At 44.5% G+C, this 15827-nt stretch overlaps 1 protein-coding gene across 2 annotated transcripts; it reads left to right on the top strand.

The window, feature by feature from the left end:
- The first annotated feature begins 356 nt into the window (after window positions 1-356).
- Window positions 357-8048, top strand: LOC132394640 (zinc-binding protein A33-like). Of its 2 annotated transcripts, none has more exons than XM_059970995.1 (7): window positions 357-393; window positions 889-1608; window positions 1688-1783; window positions 2198-2425; window positions 4945-4967; window positions 5056-5174; window positions 7009-8048. In XM_059970995.1, the coding sequence occupies exons 2-7, from the start codon at window positions 1198-1200 to the stop codon at window positions 7665-7667; spliced, it is 1536 nt and encodes a 511-aa protein (XP_059826978.1). In that variant the 5' UTR covers window positions 357-393; window positions 889-1197; the 3' UTR covers window positions 7668-8048. The 2 variants fall into 2 exon arrangements, with proteins under 2 accessions (XP_059826978.1, XP_059826977.1); XM_059970994.1 differs by having other exon boundaries at window positions 359-393; window positions 2192-2425.
- Window positions 8049-15827: the final 7779 nt, after the last annotated feature.

Raw genomic sequence — 15827 nt, 5'->3', positions numbered from 1 at the left:
TAGTGTGATTTTGAATGGGGAACTTTAGGGCTGACTGGCTCTGTGGCCTGCAGAGAACGAACGACACAGTGTTAAATTGAACCGAGCTGAACTATACTGAACATTCTTAGACCATTTCAGCGACTCTGCGGTTTGATGTTTAATATCCTGTGTGTTCTTTGCTTGTTTTTTGCTATTTGGACTATTGGTTCTTTTTTTTTGCATATTGAGTGTTTGATATTTTCTTTGAAAGGGTTCCATGGCATTTCTTTGTTCCATGGCTGCCTGTGGGAAGATGACTGGGATGTATACTGAATACATACTTTGACAATAAATATATTTTGAATCGTTGCAGATGCTGAAGACCGGACAGAGTGTAGGTGTTCAGCGAAACGGTCTCCCAGTCTGCATCAGGTACGCCACCTATGCTCTGTCCGCCAGAGAAAGCAGGATCTCCCAGTGGCCACACATTTTAATTCCATGTCCCATTCCCATTCTGATATGTCTATCCATGGCCTCCTCTACTGTTAAGATGCCTCCTCTACTGCCACACTCAGGTTGGAGGAACAACACCTTATATACTGTCTGGGTAGCCACCAACCTGATGGCATGAACATTGATTTCTTTAACTTCCGTTAATCCCCCTCCTTCCCTTCTTACCCCATCCCTGATTTATTTATTTTCTCCCTTCCCCTTTTTGTTCTCTCTCTCTGCCTATCACTCTGCCTGTTCTCCATCTCCCTCTGGTGCTCCCCTGATGAAGGGTCTAGGCCCAAAACGTCAACAGTGCTTCTCCTTATAGATGCTGCCTGACCTGCTGTGCTCCACCAGCATTTTGTGTGTGTTGTTTGAATTTCCAGCATCTGCAGATTTCCTCATCTTCACTTTTTTACTAATTTTTTTCAACAGATACTCTGGATTTGTATTTATCCACCGTTTAAAGCCCCAGTTGGCGTGTTCCTTCCCGTCCTGAACAAACTGAGACAAGCCCTTCTCTCGGTCATTGATTTTCAGCCTTATTTGTGTCTTCCCGATCCCTCCGTCACTCAAGATTAACTGGAAGAGACCAGGACACCTTACCATTGAACATCAGCAGAATGTTCATTCCCTGAATTTGCAGCGCTTGTGGTGGGCAATCGTGGTACTGCAGGGGTTCAACAGTTTCTCGAGAGTACAGTAAAAGCATTTTGAACCAGGAAGTACGTACCGGGAGCTAATATGGCTTCGAAAGGACAGGACGAGAATTTAACCGAGGAGGTAATTTGTCCCATCTGCCTGGATTTCTTTATCGATCCGGTTATACTGGAGTGTGGACACAATTTCTGCCGCTCCTGTATCACACGCTTTTGGGAAAGGGAGGAGAGAAACTCCTGTCCGGAATGTAGAGCGCAGTTTGCAGACCGCACCCTCAGGTCCAGTCGACTCTTAGCAAGACTGGCTGAAAAAGCTCGAAAACTGCACCTGAAGCCGAAAGAGAATGAAATTAAACGTCACTGCGAGGAACATGAGGAAGAAATGAAGCTGTTTTGTGAAACAGACAAGAAAATGATCTGCGTGATTTGTAAGTGTGCCCAGGAGCACAGAGGGCACCGCTTTCTGTCGATTAAAGAAGCTGTTGAAATCTACAAGGTAACTATCAACCGAATTCGATCACCTCTCTACCATTTTGCGTCTGTATTGTCTAATTCCTTTACTCTCTGGTTCTCAGGACCAGGTTAAATCTTCTATAGAATCCCTCACAAAAAAGAAATCAGACTTTCAGCAAATGGAGAAGCAACAGATTCAGAAGATTTCCGGAGTTCGGGTGAGGCCTGCCTGTGCGCAATTTCTGATCTTATTGTTTGGTTTTCGTTTCCTCGGTGGATGGCAGCTCCGTATCGCAACAGGCAGTGCTGCCTTGCGATCCAGTGACCCGGGTTCGGCCCCGATCTCTGGTGTTTTCTGCGTGGAGTTAGCAGGTTCTCCCTTTGATATAAACGGGTTTTGCGCCAATTTCAAAGCCATGCCGGTTGAATGGTTGTTTGCGATGACAGCGGTGGTGTAGGAATCGACTAGGAGTTAATGGGTATGTGATGGAGAAGAGATCTCTTAGACTGAAGGAATGGGATTGGTGGGATTGCTCCGAAAATCAGCACAAATTTTGCGGACGAAATGATCACTTTGTGTCATGGTACAGTCACATGATACGTTAATCTTTATTGTCATTTAACAGGAACAGTCTCGCCATGTTCAGTCCCACATCACAGCCCATTTTGTTGAACTGCACCAGATTCTTGCTGAGAAAAAGCAACACTTTCTCCGAGATCTCAGGGAAGAAGAGGAGAGGATTCTAAATCCAATGGAGAAAAATCTTCGTGAGATTCAAGAGAATTTAAATTCTATTCAGGAGGAGATTTCAACATTACGAGCACGGATGAATCTAACAGACAGTGTGAGGTTTCTCAAGGTGAGAGACAATATTACAAGCACATGAGATTCTGCAGATGCTGCTGTTTGAGAAAAACAAACAATGCTGGAGGAACTCAGCTGATCAAGCGGCATCTGTGTGGTCGACATTCCAACAGGGAATCTTCATCAGGACCGGACAGGAAAGAGGCAGGGCCAGAATAAGAAGGTGGGGCAGGGAGAGAAGTACAAGCTAGCAAGTGATAGATGAAACCAGGTGAGGAAGAAGGTGGGTGGCTGGGAGGTAAATTAAGAAGCTGGAGACGATGGGTGTAAAGGGTATCTAATAGGAGGATGAAGAAAGGGAAGGATGTGGGGCCCTAGAGGGAGATGATGGGTACATGAGGAAATGAGAAGAGGTGAGAGGGGAAACAGAATGAGAAATGGAATAAAGAGAAGGGGGATGGAGTGAAATTGCTGGAAGTTAGAGAAATTGATGCTACCTGGCCTACTACATTCTTCCAACATTTTGTGTATGTTTGCTTTGCATTTCCAGCAACTGCGGTATTTCTTGTGTAGCAAAATTGATGTTCATGTCATAACATTGGAGGCTACCCAGAAGGAATATGAGGTGTTGCTCCTTCAACCTGAGTGTGGTGTCATCGTAGCAGTTGAGGAGGCCATTAACTAACATACCAAAGTCAAATTGAAATGGGTGGCCACTGGGAAATCTCACTTTCTGCAGTGGACAGAACAAAATGCTCGCTGAAATGATCTCCCTGTTTGCGTAGGACCTCACTGATGTAGGGGAGGCCACACTGGGAGCATTGAAAAGAGTAGATGACCTTGATAGATTCACAGGGAGAATGATGTGCTGGATACAGAGGCTCGTGAGGTGGTAGGCAGAGACAAGGGGAACACTATCCCTGTCATAGCAGCAGGAGGATGGGGTGAGAGCAGATGTGTGGGAAATGGAGGAGATGCAGGTGAGATCAGCTTCAATGACAGTGGGCAGTGAACTCCCATTCTTTGAAGAAGGAGGGCATCTCTAAAGTCCTGGAAGAGAAAGTCTTGTCCTGAGAGAACAGAAGTCTTGTCCTGGCGGAGACTGAGGAATTGGGAAAAGTGAATGGCATTTTCACAAGTGACAGTGGGAGAAGGTACAATATAGTCAAGATAACTCTGAGAGTCAGTAGATTTGTATAAGATATCAACATTCATCTCTGGAGACAGAGCTTGGAAAAGGGCAGAGAGGTGTCAAAGATGTGAAAGGGAAGAGAGGTATCAGGCCAGGGTGGAAGTTCGAGGCAAAGTTGATAAAATTGATGAGCTCAGTATAGATGCATGAAGCAGTACCAATGCAGTTGTCAGTGAAGGAAAAAAAGCATTAGCAAGGAAGGCTGGAACACGGACTATTCCACGAAGTCGACAAAAAGGCAGGCATAGCTGAAGACATGCTGGTGTCAATGGCTACACCTTGGGTTTGGAGAGAGTTGAAGCAGCCAAAAAGGAAATTGTTGAGTGTGAGGATCAGTCCACCAGGTGGTGGTGGAGGTGAAATGTGGTTCAGTGAATGTGCACGGTAACGAAATTGCAATTGGCAGTTTTGAAACAGGTGCGATGTTTACCACCAACTCAGAACATATTGAAACTGTTCCAGCCTATTTTTGATTCTAAACTGACTTCTCACTATGTGCAGACTTCCCAGGAATAAGCTACTGTAAGCTATAGAGCTGGGGATTGTTTCTGTGAATTTCACATCTAAAATCCATCGAGACTCTTATTATCATCCAGTTACACTCACATGCTGTGAGCGTGTCTGGTGCGGTGGGTGTGAGCGTCTTTTTGTCGATGTGTGGCAACTACATTTGAATTGTAGAATGTGATACAACATCTGGCTTTCTCCAGTAGCAACTAATGTTATCAGGGAAATGTGTACAGTTTCCTTTCACAGATAAGTTCTGCATGATATTCCACTATTTGCTACATCAAGGACAACCACTTGGCCATCCCTGCTGTCAGTCCTCAGACCCAGACAAGTCTCCTTCGCCAACTGACCAGCCCCATCAACAGTGAACAGTGAACCATGGTCTCTCACGTGTTTCTCCAGCTTCCCCATTGCATTCCATCTCTCCTGCATAGGTCAATGGTACCGATGGCAGCGAGATCCACATTCTCTTTACTGAATTTATTGCAGGATCTATTGAAGACCACCTTACATTTTATCTTTGGCTAAAGACATCCACACACATTCGTTATCTTCTCCCATCCTTTATAACCTATAAATAATGTTAAATATCTGTCTGATCACCCCAGTATCTTACTCAGATGAGAATGCACGACCTGTCCTAGCTTTCTTGAAAGTCTTATCCTGCTGTCATAAATTTCCCAAATTTTCCTTGTACTTTCTCCTGTGGTCCTATGTCAGTTCCACAGTGACCTTTTTTAAAAATTATGAGTCAGCCGGAGTGAAAGTTCAGAAAAGGAAATATTCAACACTGAAAATATTGGCATAAAATCCCTGCTGTAGAAATCCAGTCTCAGTTATTTCAAACCTGTGTTTATTTTATTTTATTTTAGGAAGAAGTTCATCAGAAGAGAAGGTAGGACATGCTCTTGGCACAATTCCTTCTTAAAATAATTCAAGATTGTCCGATGCTCCGTTTATAACCAGCTGTTTAACATTTGCAGCGTAAGCGATGAAACCCCAATGTTGTCGGTGACAGACGGTGCCCTGACGTTGGAGAAATTCAATAATCTCTTTTCGCTAGAAACATTGTTGAAAGAAACTTATATTGCCATTAAGCAAGGTAAAACTTGCACCGTTTATTTCATCTTTGCACCGTTAAATAATAATTAGAAGCAAAAATTGACTGCAATAAAGTTTGTGGGGGGATTGACCTTGGGGCACACCCTAACCAACATGGCTAGGTTTTGATTTTGACACAAACCTCACTGCATCCTGCACCTATCCACACTGCATAAGTACAATACAGTCAGCTCTCCTTATCCGCGGATTCAATCAACCGCGGATCAGGAAAACCCAGAAGTTCTCTCTCCAGCACTCATTGTTTGAGCAGACTATTCTTTCTTGTAATTATTCCCTAAACAATACAGTATACCAACTATTTACATTGTATTAGGTATTATAAGTAATCTAGAGATGATTTAAAAGTACAGGCAGTTCCCGGGTCATGAAGGAATTCCGTTCTGAGTCTGTCTTTAAAATGGATCTGAAGTCAGAACAGGTACATCCGGTATTATTTAGCGTCAGTTAGTCAAACGTTTTTCTTAGTATATAGTATATATTTTACCTTTCTATGCATATTAAACACTTAAGAAACATATGTATTTCAATAATTAAACGACTGCATTGCTTAGTAATAATTGTAGCTTTCATTGGGGCAGGAGGTTTCGCACTATCCATTAAAATTGTTCCGATCTTTGACCAACTGTAGCCTAACGCTTTTCCAATGACCGATGGTGTTTCACCTTTTTCTGATCGCTTTATTACTTCCACTTTATTTTCAATCGTGATCGTGATTATTTTCGTGAACAGAAACACTGCGGATTCAGAGCTGCGCGGGTCCTAAAGACCACAGCACTAACACAGGTTAAATAAGGTCTGGGGTTCCGCTGGGTCCTAAGGTCCACCAGATTGGGACAGCTTAAATAAGGGACTTGAGCATCCGCGATGTTTGGTATCCGCGGTGGGTCCCGGAACCAATCCCCCGCAGATAAGGAGGGCCGACTGTACATGGGTATGAAATTCACCATAGTACTTGGGAAATTAAAATTTCTCTAATTAAACCAGAGGGAATAACAACTAAAATTGTTATGGAAATAGACCTGCACCCAGCAAGGCAGGAAATCTGTGCCACTCAGCCTGTCTGACCAGTCCATGACTGCAGACTCTGCTTGATTCAGGTCTGCCCCCTGCTGGACTTATGAGTCAAGCCATTGTTATCACTTCACCACATAGAAGCATTTTGGACTGAGACTGGAAGGAGCAATAACCTTGTCCCAAAGTTGGGTTTTGAGGGAAGCGCGCGCAGTCTAGCTGATATGGTAAAGATCTCCTCACATACGTTGAGAAGAATGATTGGCAGATTAGGGCCAAAACCATCACAATGTTCATTGTTTATGTAGGTCACCTGGCCCCTCAGCACCTGCCCATTTTCAATATGGCCACGGTTTCTCCACCCCAGGATTCATCTCTTCTTCGCTGCCAGACAGATTGCTCTGAATTCTCTAACATTACAGGAAATTATCTGCCTCGTTCCAGCATCCAGTAACCAATCACGTCAGTCCCCTCCATCATCCATTTGCCTCCCATTCTATGACTCCGCAGTAAAAGTTCCAAACATTGCACCCTTCCCGTTATAGTCACCCGCAAGATCATCTCCCGTTTCCCTCACTGTTTCTGTCTGCATGCCTCTGCACTCTCCCGGCAATCCCAGGAAACTCGCTCCGTCCAACCCAATGAAAATGTTCGAGAAGTTTGTTTTCCATGTATCCCTAGAATGGTGACTGTTGCCATTCAACTGGGCCTGGGGCCAATGAGTTTGACCTCCAGTCCCGACGCCACACTGCTCAATCCTTTCTCTAATTCTCTGCTTCCCTCCTCTCCACCCAACTCTACAGTCTCTGTGACCCTGGATGTGGAAACAGCAGGTCCGGGGCTCGTGGTGTCAGAAGACCGGAAGAAAGTGAAATGGACCAGGTCCACGCCAGATCTTCCTGACACCGGGAAGAGATTTACAGTCGGTGATTATGTGCTGGGATCAGAGGGATTCACATCGGGAAGACATTACTGGGAGGTGGATGTGGCGGGAAATCGGCGCTGGAGGCTGGGAGTCGCCGCGGAGTCTGTGGAGAGGAAGAGAGGGGTTAAACTGAAAACAGACAATGGATTCTGGACCATCTGGCGTCAGAATGATGAGATTAATGTGAACACCTCCCCTCCATCCTGTCTTACTGCCAGTTCCATCCCTGGGAGGGTGGGTATTTATCTCAGTTATGAGTCTGGGAGAGTTTCATTTTACAACGCGGAGAACAGATCCCATCTCCACACCTTCACTGGGAATAAGTTCACGGGAAAACTTTATCCTTTCTTTGGAACTGTGGATGAAAACGAATGGGTCAGAATCTGCTCTGTGCCCCTGCAGATCTGTACACGGGAGGGGTCTGGGCATCGGCGTCAGATGCCAGGCTCAGGTTCTGTGAAAAACCTCGCTGTCACCAGATTGGTGCTGAAAGGGTCCCTTTTAATTCCCAAATTCCGCACTGTGGTCATCCAGTGAGCCTGGAAATGGAATGCCTGTAGAGATATAAATGTTGACTTTAGTATTTTGGTTGATTGTCTGTCCTTTTGGGTGTGGTCTTACATTGAAAGTATTATGCTTCTTGGATTTTCTGACCATGTCAGGGTTACATATGGTGACATATATTTATTTTGATCTTGAATTGGAATTTACAAGACATGTCATTCAGGGATTTGGGTTTTATATATATATACAGATTAACAATGGGACTCTATGTGTACTGGCATCCTAAATGTGCCTTGTGCTCTGTATGACTGTTGGTATTGTGTTTTGCCCTGCAGGAAAACTCTTTTGCTTGGCTGTATTCATGAGTATTCTTGTAAGATTGGATGATAAATAAACATGAACTTGAACTTTCAGTCCTGATGAAGGTCTCAGCTCAAACCATTGACTGTTTATTTTCCTCCATTGATGCTGACTGACATGCGGAGTCCCACCAGCATCTCCTGTTTGTGTTTTATTTTGCTCAAGGGCTAAAGAGGGACAGACAAGAGAGTAAAACTGTGATGAAATATAATTTTTTGGCAAATATTCTTTTAGTTACTGCCTCACAACTGTGGGTGTGGAGACAATATTGTGTTGCAAAGAGCCAGATGCCATGGAGGGTGGACATCATGATTGATTGAAGCATATGGAAAAAGGGGGCGTAAACCTCATTGTGTGGGTCCTCCATTGACCTGCTCCGCCTGTACTGCACAGCCTGATGGTGACAAAGGTGGGTGACTGGTCTTGACAGATTTCCACCACAAGGATATTGTGGCTGGTCTTAACGGGAAGATAGAGGATATCCAATGTCAGTTTTCAACCTTACTGTCTGCCCCCATACTCCTCGCTGCCAACATCCTCAAGCCTCCATCCAATTATCTGTCCAGCATCTCCCCCAGTCACCTGGGTTAATGTTCCAGTCTCACCTGTTAGCTACCTGGCATCCCTGACACTCCACAAATGATCTTTTTCATCCCTTTCTCCAATCGCCTGACCCTCCCCAAAATAAATCACTGAACCCCTTCCCCCATTTGCTCAAACACCACCTCACCTTCACAACCACTTCCAATCATGTGCACGACCCCCTCCCAACACCCTGATTATCCCAAACAAGAGAAAATCTACAGATGCTGGAAATCCAAGAAACACACACAAAATGCTGGAGAAACTCAGCAGGCCAGGCAGCGTCTATGGAGAAGAGTAAAGTCAATGTTTCGGGGCAAGACCCTTCAGCGAGACTGGAGAAAAAGATGAGGAGTCATTGTTAGAAGGTGGGGGGAGGGGAGGGAGAAACTCAAGGTGAAGGCTGAGGATGGGGAGGGATGAGGTAAAGAGCTGGGAAGTTGATTGGTGAAAGGGATGCAGAACTGGAGAAGAATAGGAGAGGACAGACGGCCATGGAAGAAAGAAAAAGGGGAGAAGCACCAGAGAAAGGCAATGTGCAGGCAAGGAGATACGTAGGTGAGAGAGGGAAAAGGGGATGGGGAGTGCTGAAGAGGAACGTGGCCGTTACTGGAAGTGTGAGAAAGTGTGAGAAATCAAAAGTTATGCCATCAGGTTGGCGGATACCCGGTAGGAATATAAGGTGTTGCTCCTCCAATCTGAGTGGCCTCATTGCCACAGTAGAGAAGACCATGATCTAACAATTTGGAATGGGAAAGGGAAGTGGAATTAAAATGAGTCGCGACTCGGTGATCCCACTTTTTCTGACAGACTGAGCATAGGGGCTCGGCAAAGCAGTCTCCCAATCTATGTTGCTGTTCTCTGGTATAGAGGAGGTCACACTGGGAGCACCAGATACAGTAGATGACTCCAACAGACTCGCATGTAGAGTGCTGCCTCATCTGGTGGACTGTTTAGGGCCCTGAATGAGGGAGGAGGTGTAGGACTGCCAGAGGGAAATCAGTGGGGAGGGATGAATGGACAGGGGAGTCGAGTAGGGAGTGAAGCAGATGGTGAGGGGAGATATGCTTGGTGGTGGGATACCATTTAGATGGCAGAAGTTATGGAGAATTATGTGTTGAATGCAAGGCTGGTGGGGTGGTAGGTGAGGACAAGAGGACTCCCATCCCTGGTGGGATGGTGGTAGGATGGGGTGAGGGCAAACCTGATTGAAATGGAAGAGATGCATTGATGGTGGAGGAAGGTAACCCCCTTCCTTTTCATTCTGGAATGAAAAGCCTCATCCTGAGAACAGATGCAGCGGAGATGGAAAAATTGAGAGAAGGGGGAGGAATTTTTACAAGTAACAGGGTGGGAAGAGGTATAGAGAGACTGTGAGAGTCAGAGGGTTAATAACTTTCCTGCCTCTTTCTTATCTATTTCATAATTTTAAGATTACGTAGTCAACAACAACAGCTGACACAGGCATTATAGACAGTCAGAGTCTCTTTATCCTCAGCATGGGAATGTCAAATACCACAGGGGGTAAATATAAGGTGAGAGGAGAAAGTTTAAAGGAGATTGATGAGGCAAGTTTTTTTTTTGCACAGAGAATGGTCACTGCTTGGAATGTGCTGTCAGGGCACCTGTCAGGGCAGGTGGTGGAATCAGATTGAACAACATTCAGTGGCATTTAGACAGATTCATGACAGACAGGGAATGGAGGGTTATGGGCCAGGTACAGGAGGATGGGATGAGACTGAATTGGCACAATGTTCAGTATACACAAGGGCCGAATGGCCTGTTCCTGTGTTGTATTGTTCCATGTTCAGTATGTTCAGCAGTTTTGAAGGAAAGAGTTAACAACAGCTACTGATATACAGGTTCAGTCACTACGTAAACACACCCCTTTTGCCTTTCTTATTTCCATCTTCAGTGTGCTCCTACACCCCTTTTGGTCCTCAAGAGGTTCACTTTATCCCAGCTGATTTCACCTGACACATGACTCCATTTTTCTGGCCAGAGCCTCCATAACCTCATCAGCCAGGGTTCCCTCATACCTCCAGCCTTATCCTTCACTCTAACAGGGATGTGCGGTCCTGAACTTTTCATGTTTTATCAATAAAGCCTCCCCACTTATCAGATGCATGCTTAACTGTGAACAGCTTCCAGAAATTCACCTATAAAAGTTCTGTCAAAAATCAACCTTCCAATTTAGGACTCCATCTTTTGAACTTTTCCCTAATAAAAATCTAATAGAATTATATTCAAAGGTTTCAAATGTACATTTAATGTCAGAGAAATGTATACAATATACCTGAAATGCTTTTTCTTTGCAACCTTCCACAAAAGCAGAGGAGTGCCCCCAAAGAATGAATGATAGTTAAATGTTAGACCCCCAAAGCTCCCCCCTCCCATGCATAAGCGGCAGCAAGCAATGATTCTCCTCCCCCCACCAGCAAAACTAAGTACTGGCTTCCACTACCGAGCCCTCAGCATAGCAACAGCAAGGCACAGACTTGCAGTACCCCAAAGACTACTCCTTCACCCGATACTCAACATACCACACTCTCTCTCTCTCCCTCTCTCTCTCTCTCTCTCTCTCTCTCTCTCTCTCTCTCTCTCTCTCTCTCTCTCTCTCTCTCTCTCTCTCTCTCCCTCCCTCCCTCCCTCCCTCCCTGATAAGGGAGAAAGAGGTGTCTTCATTTCACAGCAAGAGGGGAGACATAACAAACAACACATTGGTTTAAGATGTTAAAAGGCTGTTGCATCACTTTTTCCGAGCTCTGTGCCAAAGATCTCAGGTCCAGCAACACAGCATATGAACTTCTGACTCCCATGACACACCGATCTGCCTGGACACTGAACTTCGGTCTGCTTGTTTCACACAGAGAGTGGTGGGTACGTGGAATGCACTGCTGGCGACAGTGGTGGAAGTGGATGCAACAGGGTCTTTTAAGAGCCTCTTAGCTAGGTACAAAGAGCTTAGAAAAATAGAGGGTTATGAGCTAGGGAAATTTTAGGCAATTCCTACAGTAGGTTACATGGTCGGCACAACACTATGGGCCAAAGGGCCTGTAATGTGCTATATAGGTTCTATGAAACATTAGAGTTTTTAAAAAAAGGTTCAGCACGTGCTTATTTGGGAAGGAACAGAAATGGTCGATTGTTTAAAAATGCAGGAAATGGACAAATGTTTGAATCATAAACAGTGAGTAATAATCATAAATTTAAAAAGCAGAAATGGCAGGCGACATTGGAAAGATAGACACATTCAATTGCATAAGATATAAACAGATATTGTATACTAAGAAAATTGAGCAGTATTGTAAAGCAAATGAAATAACTAATGAAAAGTGAGAGCCAGTTTTACCGATTGCATTAGGTGGGAAAGCAAGTAGTTTGCTTGGAGGTTTGACTGTTCCAAGCAAATCAGCCAAAATGAGCTTTGCTGATATTGGGAAAGTAATATAGGAACATGTAGAAAAAAAAATTGTTAATTGTAGAATGCTTTAGGTTTTATAAGTGGAATCAAAAGAAAGGAGTCCATTTCAGCCTACATGGCTGAATTGAAGAAATTGTCTGAACATTGTCAGTTTGGTGATGAGCTTAATGATGCATTGAGAGATAATTTCGTATGTGGAATCTTACAAGAAATTACTCAAAAACATCTCCTAAATGAAGCTCTTCTTACATTGAAAAGAGCAATTGAAATTGTTGTATCAAGGGAAACAGCAGTCAGAGATTCAGTTGAGTTGCAGTCTGGAACGAAAGTGAGGGTGAATAATAATAATAATAATAATAATAATAATACTTAATTTTAATAGAATTACAGTATCTAAACAGAAAGCATCCTGGCCAAGCAAATTGTGTTACCATTGTGGCAGGAGCTCATACACACCAGTTCAATGCAGGTTTTAATGCAATGGAAAATTTGCAGCAACAAAGGACACATATAAAGAGCATGTCATGTTGACATAAATAAATGGATTACACAGGGAAGAGAAAAAGATAAAAAGTCAAGCTGCAGCTTCAAAAAGAGTATTATTTTGCATGCTATTGATGAAAAATCTGATAACGATAAGAGTGACATGGGATCGGGTAGCTGAGATTTACGAAGTGAAAACTAACCAAAGACAATCAAATCAAAAAGACGAGAATTTCTGCAATTGTTGGAAATCCAAAGCAACACACACAAAAATCCTGAGGATCTTGGCAGGTCAGGCAGCATCTATGGAAGTAAACAAACAGCCAACGTTTCAGGCCAGGTCTGGAAAAGGAGATGCCAAAATAAAAAGGCGTAACAGGGGAAAGAGGATTGCTAGAAGGAGATAGGTAAAGCCAGGTGGGTAGGAAAGGTAAAGGACAGGAGAAGAAAGAATTTGATTGGACAGGAGAGTGGACTATAGCAGAAAGAGGAGGGGACCAAGAGATGAGTGTTCTATGGAGGGCTATGGTATGAAGGGATAAGTGTGGTATGGAGGGCTATGGTATGAAGGGATGAGTGTGGTATGGAGGGATGAGAGTGGTATGGAGGGCTATGGTATGAAGGGATGAGTGTGGTATGGAGGGATGAGTGTAGTATGGAGGGCTATGGTATGAAGGGATGAGTGTAGTATGGAGGGATGAGTGTGGTATGGAGGGCTATGGTATGAAGGGATGAGTGGTATGGAGGGCTATGGGATGGAGAGATGAGTGTGGTATGGAGGGCTATGGGATGGAGAGATGAGTGTGGTATGGAGGGCTATGGAATGGAGAGATGAGTGTGGTATGGAGGGCTATGGTATGGAGGTTTGAGTGTGGTATGGAGGGCTATGGTATGGAGGGATGAGTGTGGTTTGGAGGGCTATGTGTATGGAGGGCTATGGGATGGAGAGATGAGTGTGGTATGGAGGGCTATGGTATGGAGAGATGAGTGTGGTATGGAGGGCTATGGTATGGAGGGATGAGTGTGGTATGGAGGGCTATGGTCCAGGTGCAGGTCAATGGAATGTTGCAATTAATTAGTTGTCAGTCTGCATCTTTGGAACCAAGCACAAGATCATACAGAGTTACACAAAACTAGGAATTTTATTAACAAAAAAGACTAAACAGAACAGTAGGTTAAATGCCTAGAATAATTTGGCCAGCATTTCATGTGAGAAGAGGTAGAAGGCCAAAGTGGGGAAGAGAAGAAGAGGGGATGGGGGTGTTCAGGGCCCTATAAGTCCTTCCCGGTGCAATAGTGATTCATATGGGAACTTAACAGCGTTAATTTTTTGCATCCTTTTCTCTCAGTGTAGCTTCCTCTCCACTGGAGAGACCTAAAGCAGACCAGGGGATCACTTTGTCGAGCACCTTCGTTCTGTCTACTGAACCAGCCTGCATTTCTGGTAGCCAACCATTTTGATTACACTTCCCATTTCCACATCAAATTATCTGTTCACAGCTTCTAGCACCAAGATTATGCTAGACACAGATCAGATGAACAGAACCTCATACTCCCCCTTGTTAGTCTCCAAACTGATGGCATGAACATTGATGTCCTGCATTCCACTCTCTTCCTTCCTTATTGACTTTCGCCCACCAGTCCCCAATACCCTATCATTCTCCTTATCATCTGGCCTTTGCCCAGACACATGTCCCATTGGATTCCCTCCTCACCTCCCTCACTTTATTCCATGGTGCACTATCCTCTCCTACCAGAGTCCATCTTCTTCTGGTGAGACAATGTCCTAACGCAGGTTCTTAGAAGTAAACGGGAAATATCCATGCTAAGCAGGTTCTTAGAACAATGATTCACTAAATGATCAATTACCTCATAAGTACCTTATGTTACTGTTGCTGGGCAAGTATAGAAGAAATTGCACATTTGCTTAACAAGTGTATGTGACTACATGTGCATAAAAGAGCCATGCTGTACAAGTAATTGCAGACCCCGATGCAGACTCCAAGAGAGTGCTGAAGGAAGGGTCTCTCTAGTAGCGAGCTACTAATAAAAAGCAGTTGCTGTGTGTTCTTGGATCGGGTATTGGGTAATAATTAGAAGTAAGGTTTAACAGAACAGAACAACACCTTATATTCCATCTGGGTAGCCTCCAACCTGATGGCATGAACATCAATTTCTCAAACTTCTGGTAATGCTCCCTTTCACCATTCTTCATCACCTTTTCCCCCTCTCACCTCATCTCCTTGCCCACCAAGCACCTCTTTCAGGTGTTCCTTCCCCACCCCACCCCCTGCCTCCACCACCCCTTTTTCTTTCTTCCATGGCCTTCTGTCCTCTTCTATCCTTCTGTCCTTCTGCAGCCCTATAACTTCCCAGCTCTTTACTTTATCCCTCCGCCTTCCAGTTTCACCTATCACCTTGTGTTTCTCTCTCACATCCCCCATTGACTGTACTCTTTTCCATAGATGTTGCCTGACCTGCTGAGTTCCTCCAGTATTTTGTGTGTGTTGCTTGGATTGCCAGCATTTGCATATTTTCTCTTGTCTGTGTGTGTTTTCTGGTGCTACTCCTGCAGCCATTAAGGATGCTGTGGCCATCGCCACAGGTCGTCTTCCCGCGCTTCCCATAGTAACCTAGGGAGAATTCCATTCTGCTCCGGGGACTTATCTATCTGAATGATTTTTAAGCTCCAGCACATCATCTTCCTTAACGTCGACATGTACCAGCTTATTAGCATGCATTACACTGTCCTCGCATTCTTCAAGGTCTCTCTCACTGGTGAATACATAAGTATTACAGATCTCACCTGCCTTCTCCTCTGTTATTCCTATTCAGTCCTCCCTCGACTCTCGTTGCCCTCTTGTTCTTTACGTACATGCAATATATCTCTGGATTTTCCTTAAACTTACTCGCCTTCTCACGTCCCCTTCGATCTATCTCTCCTTAGTGTCATTTTAAACTCCTTCCTGGGCACCATATAACCTTATCCTTGCTTCCTGTAACTTTAGTTTTGTTTCTTTCTTCCCCTTGACTAGATGTTCCATATCTATTTGCAACTATGGTTCTTCCACCCGACCATCCTTTCCCTGCCTCAATGGTGCTCCCTTTTCACGGACCTACACAGAATAACCACTGCAGTACCTACTGATATTGCTCCAATACCGTAGGCATGGGCCACGCCGTCAAAATAGGGGCATATTTTTTTTAGGATTAAAATATAAAATCTGCTACTCGTACCAACTCTTTCCCTTTGTATTTTATCCACTGCATTCCTTAAAAAGTGAAGCTTCCACCACAGACACCAACCACATCCCCTCCCCACTCCCGCACGCCCCCACCCGGTC

The sequence above is a fragment of the Hypanus sabinus genome, chromosome 5 (genome assembly GCF_030144855.1).
Source record: "Hypanus sabinus isolate sHypSab1 chromosome 5, sHypSab1.hap1, whole genome shotgun sequence".
NCBI lineage: Eukaryota > Metazoa > Chordata > Chondrichthyes > Myliobatiformes > Dasyatidae > Hypanus > Hypanus sabinus.
The sequence above is the reverse complement of the archived record's forward strand: the minus strand, read 5'-3'. Positions and strand labels throughout refer to the sequence as shown.

Excerpts from the sequence above, each read along its gene's own strand:
- LOC132394640 (XM_059970994.1), top strand. The coding sequence starts at position 1,198 with ATGGCTTCGAAAGGACAGGACGAGAATTTAACCGAGGAGGTAATTTGT. Across the intron at positions 1,609-1,687 it reads AAGCTGTTGAAATCTACAAG|GACCAGGTTAAATCTTCTAT; the intron begins GTAACTATCAAC and ends TCTGGTTCTCAG. Across the intron at positions 5,175-7,008 it reads TTATATTGCCATTAAGCAAG|TCTCTGTGACCCTGGATGTG; the intron begins GTAAAACTTGCA and ends CCAACTCTACAG.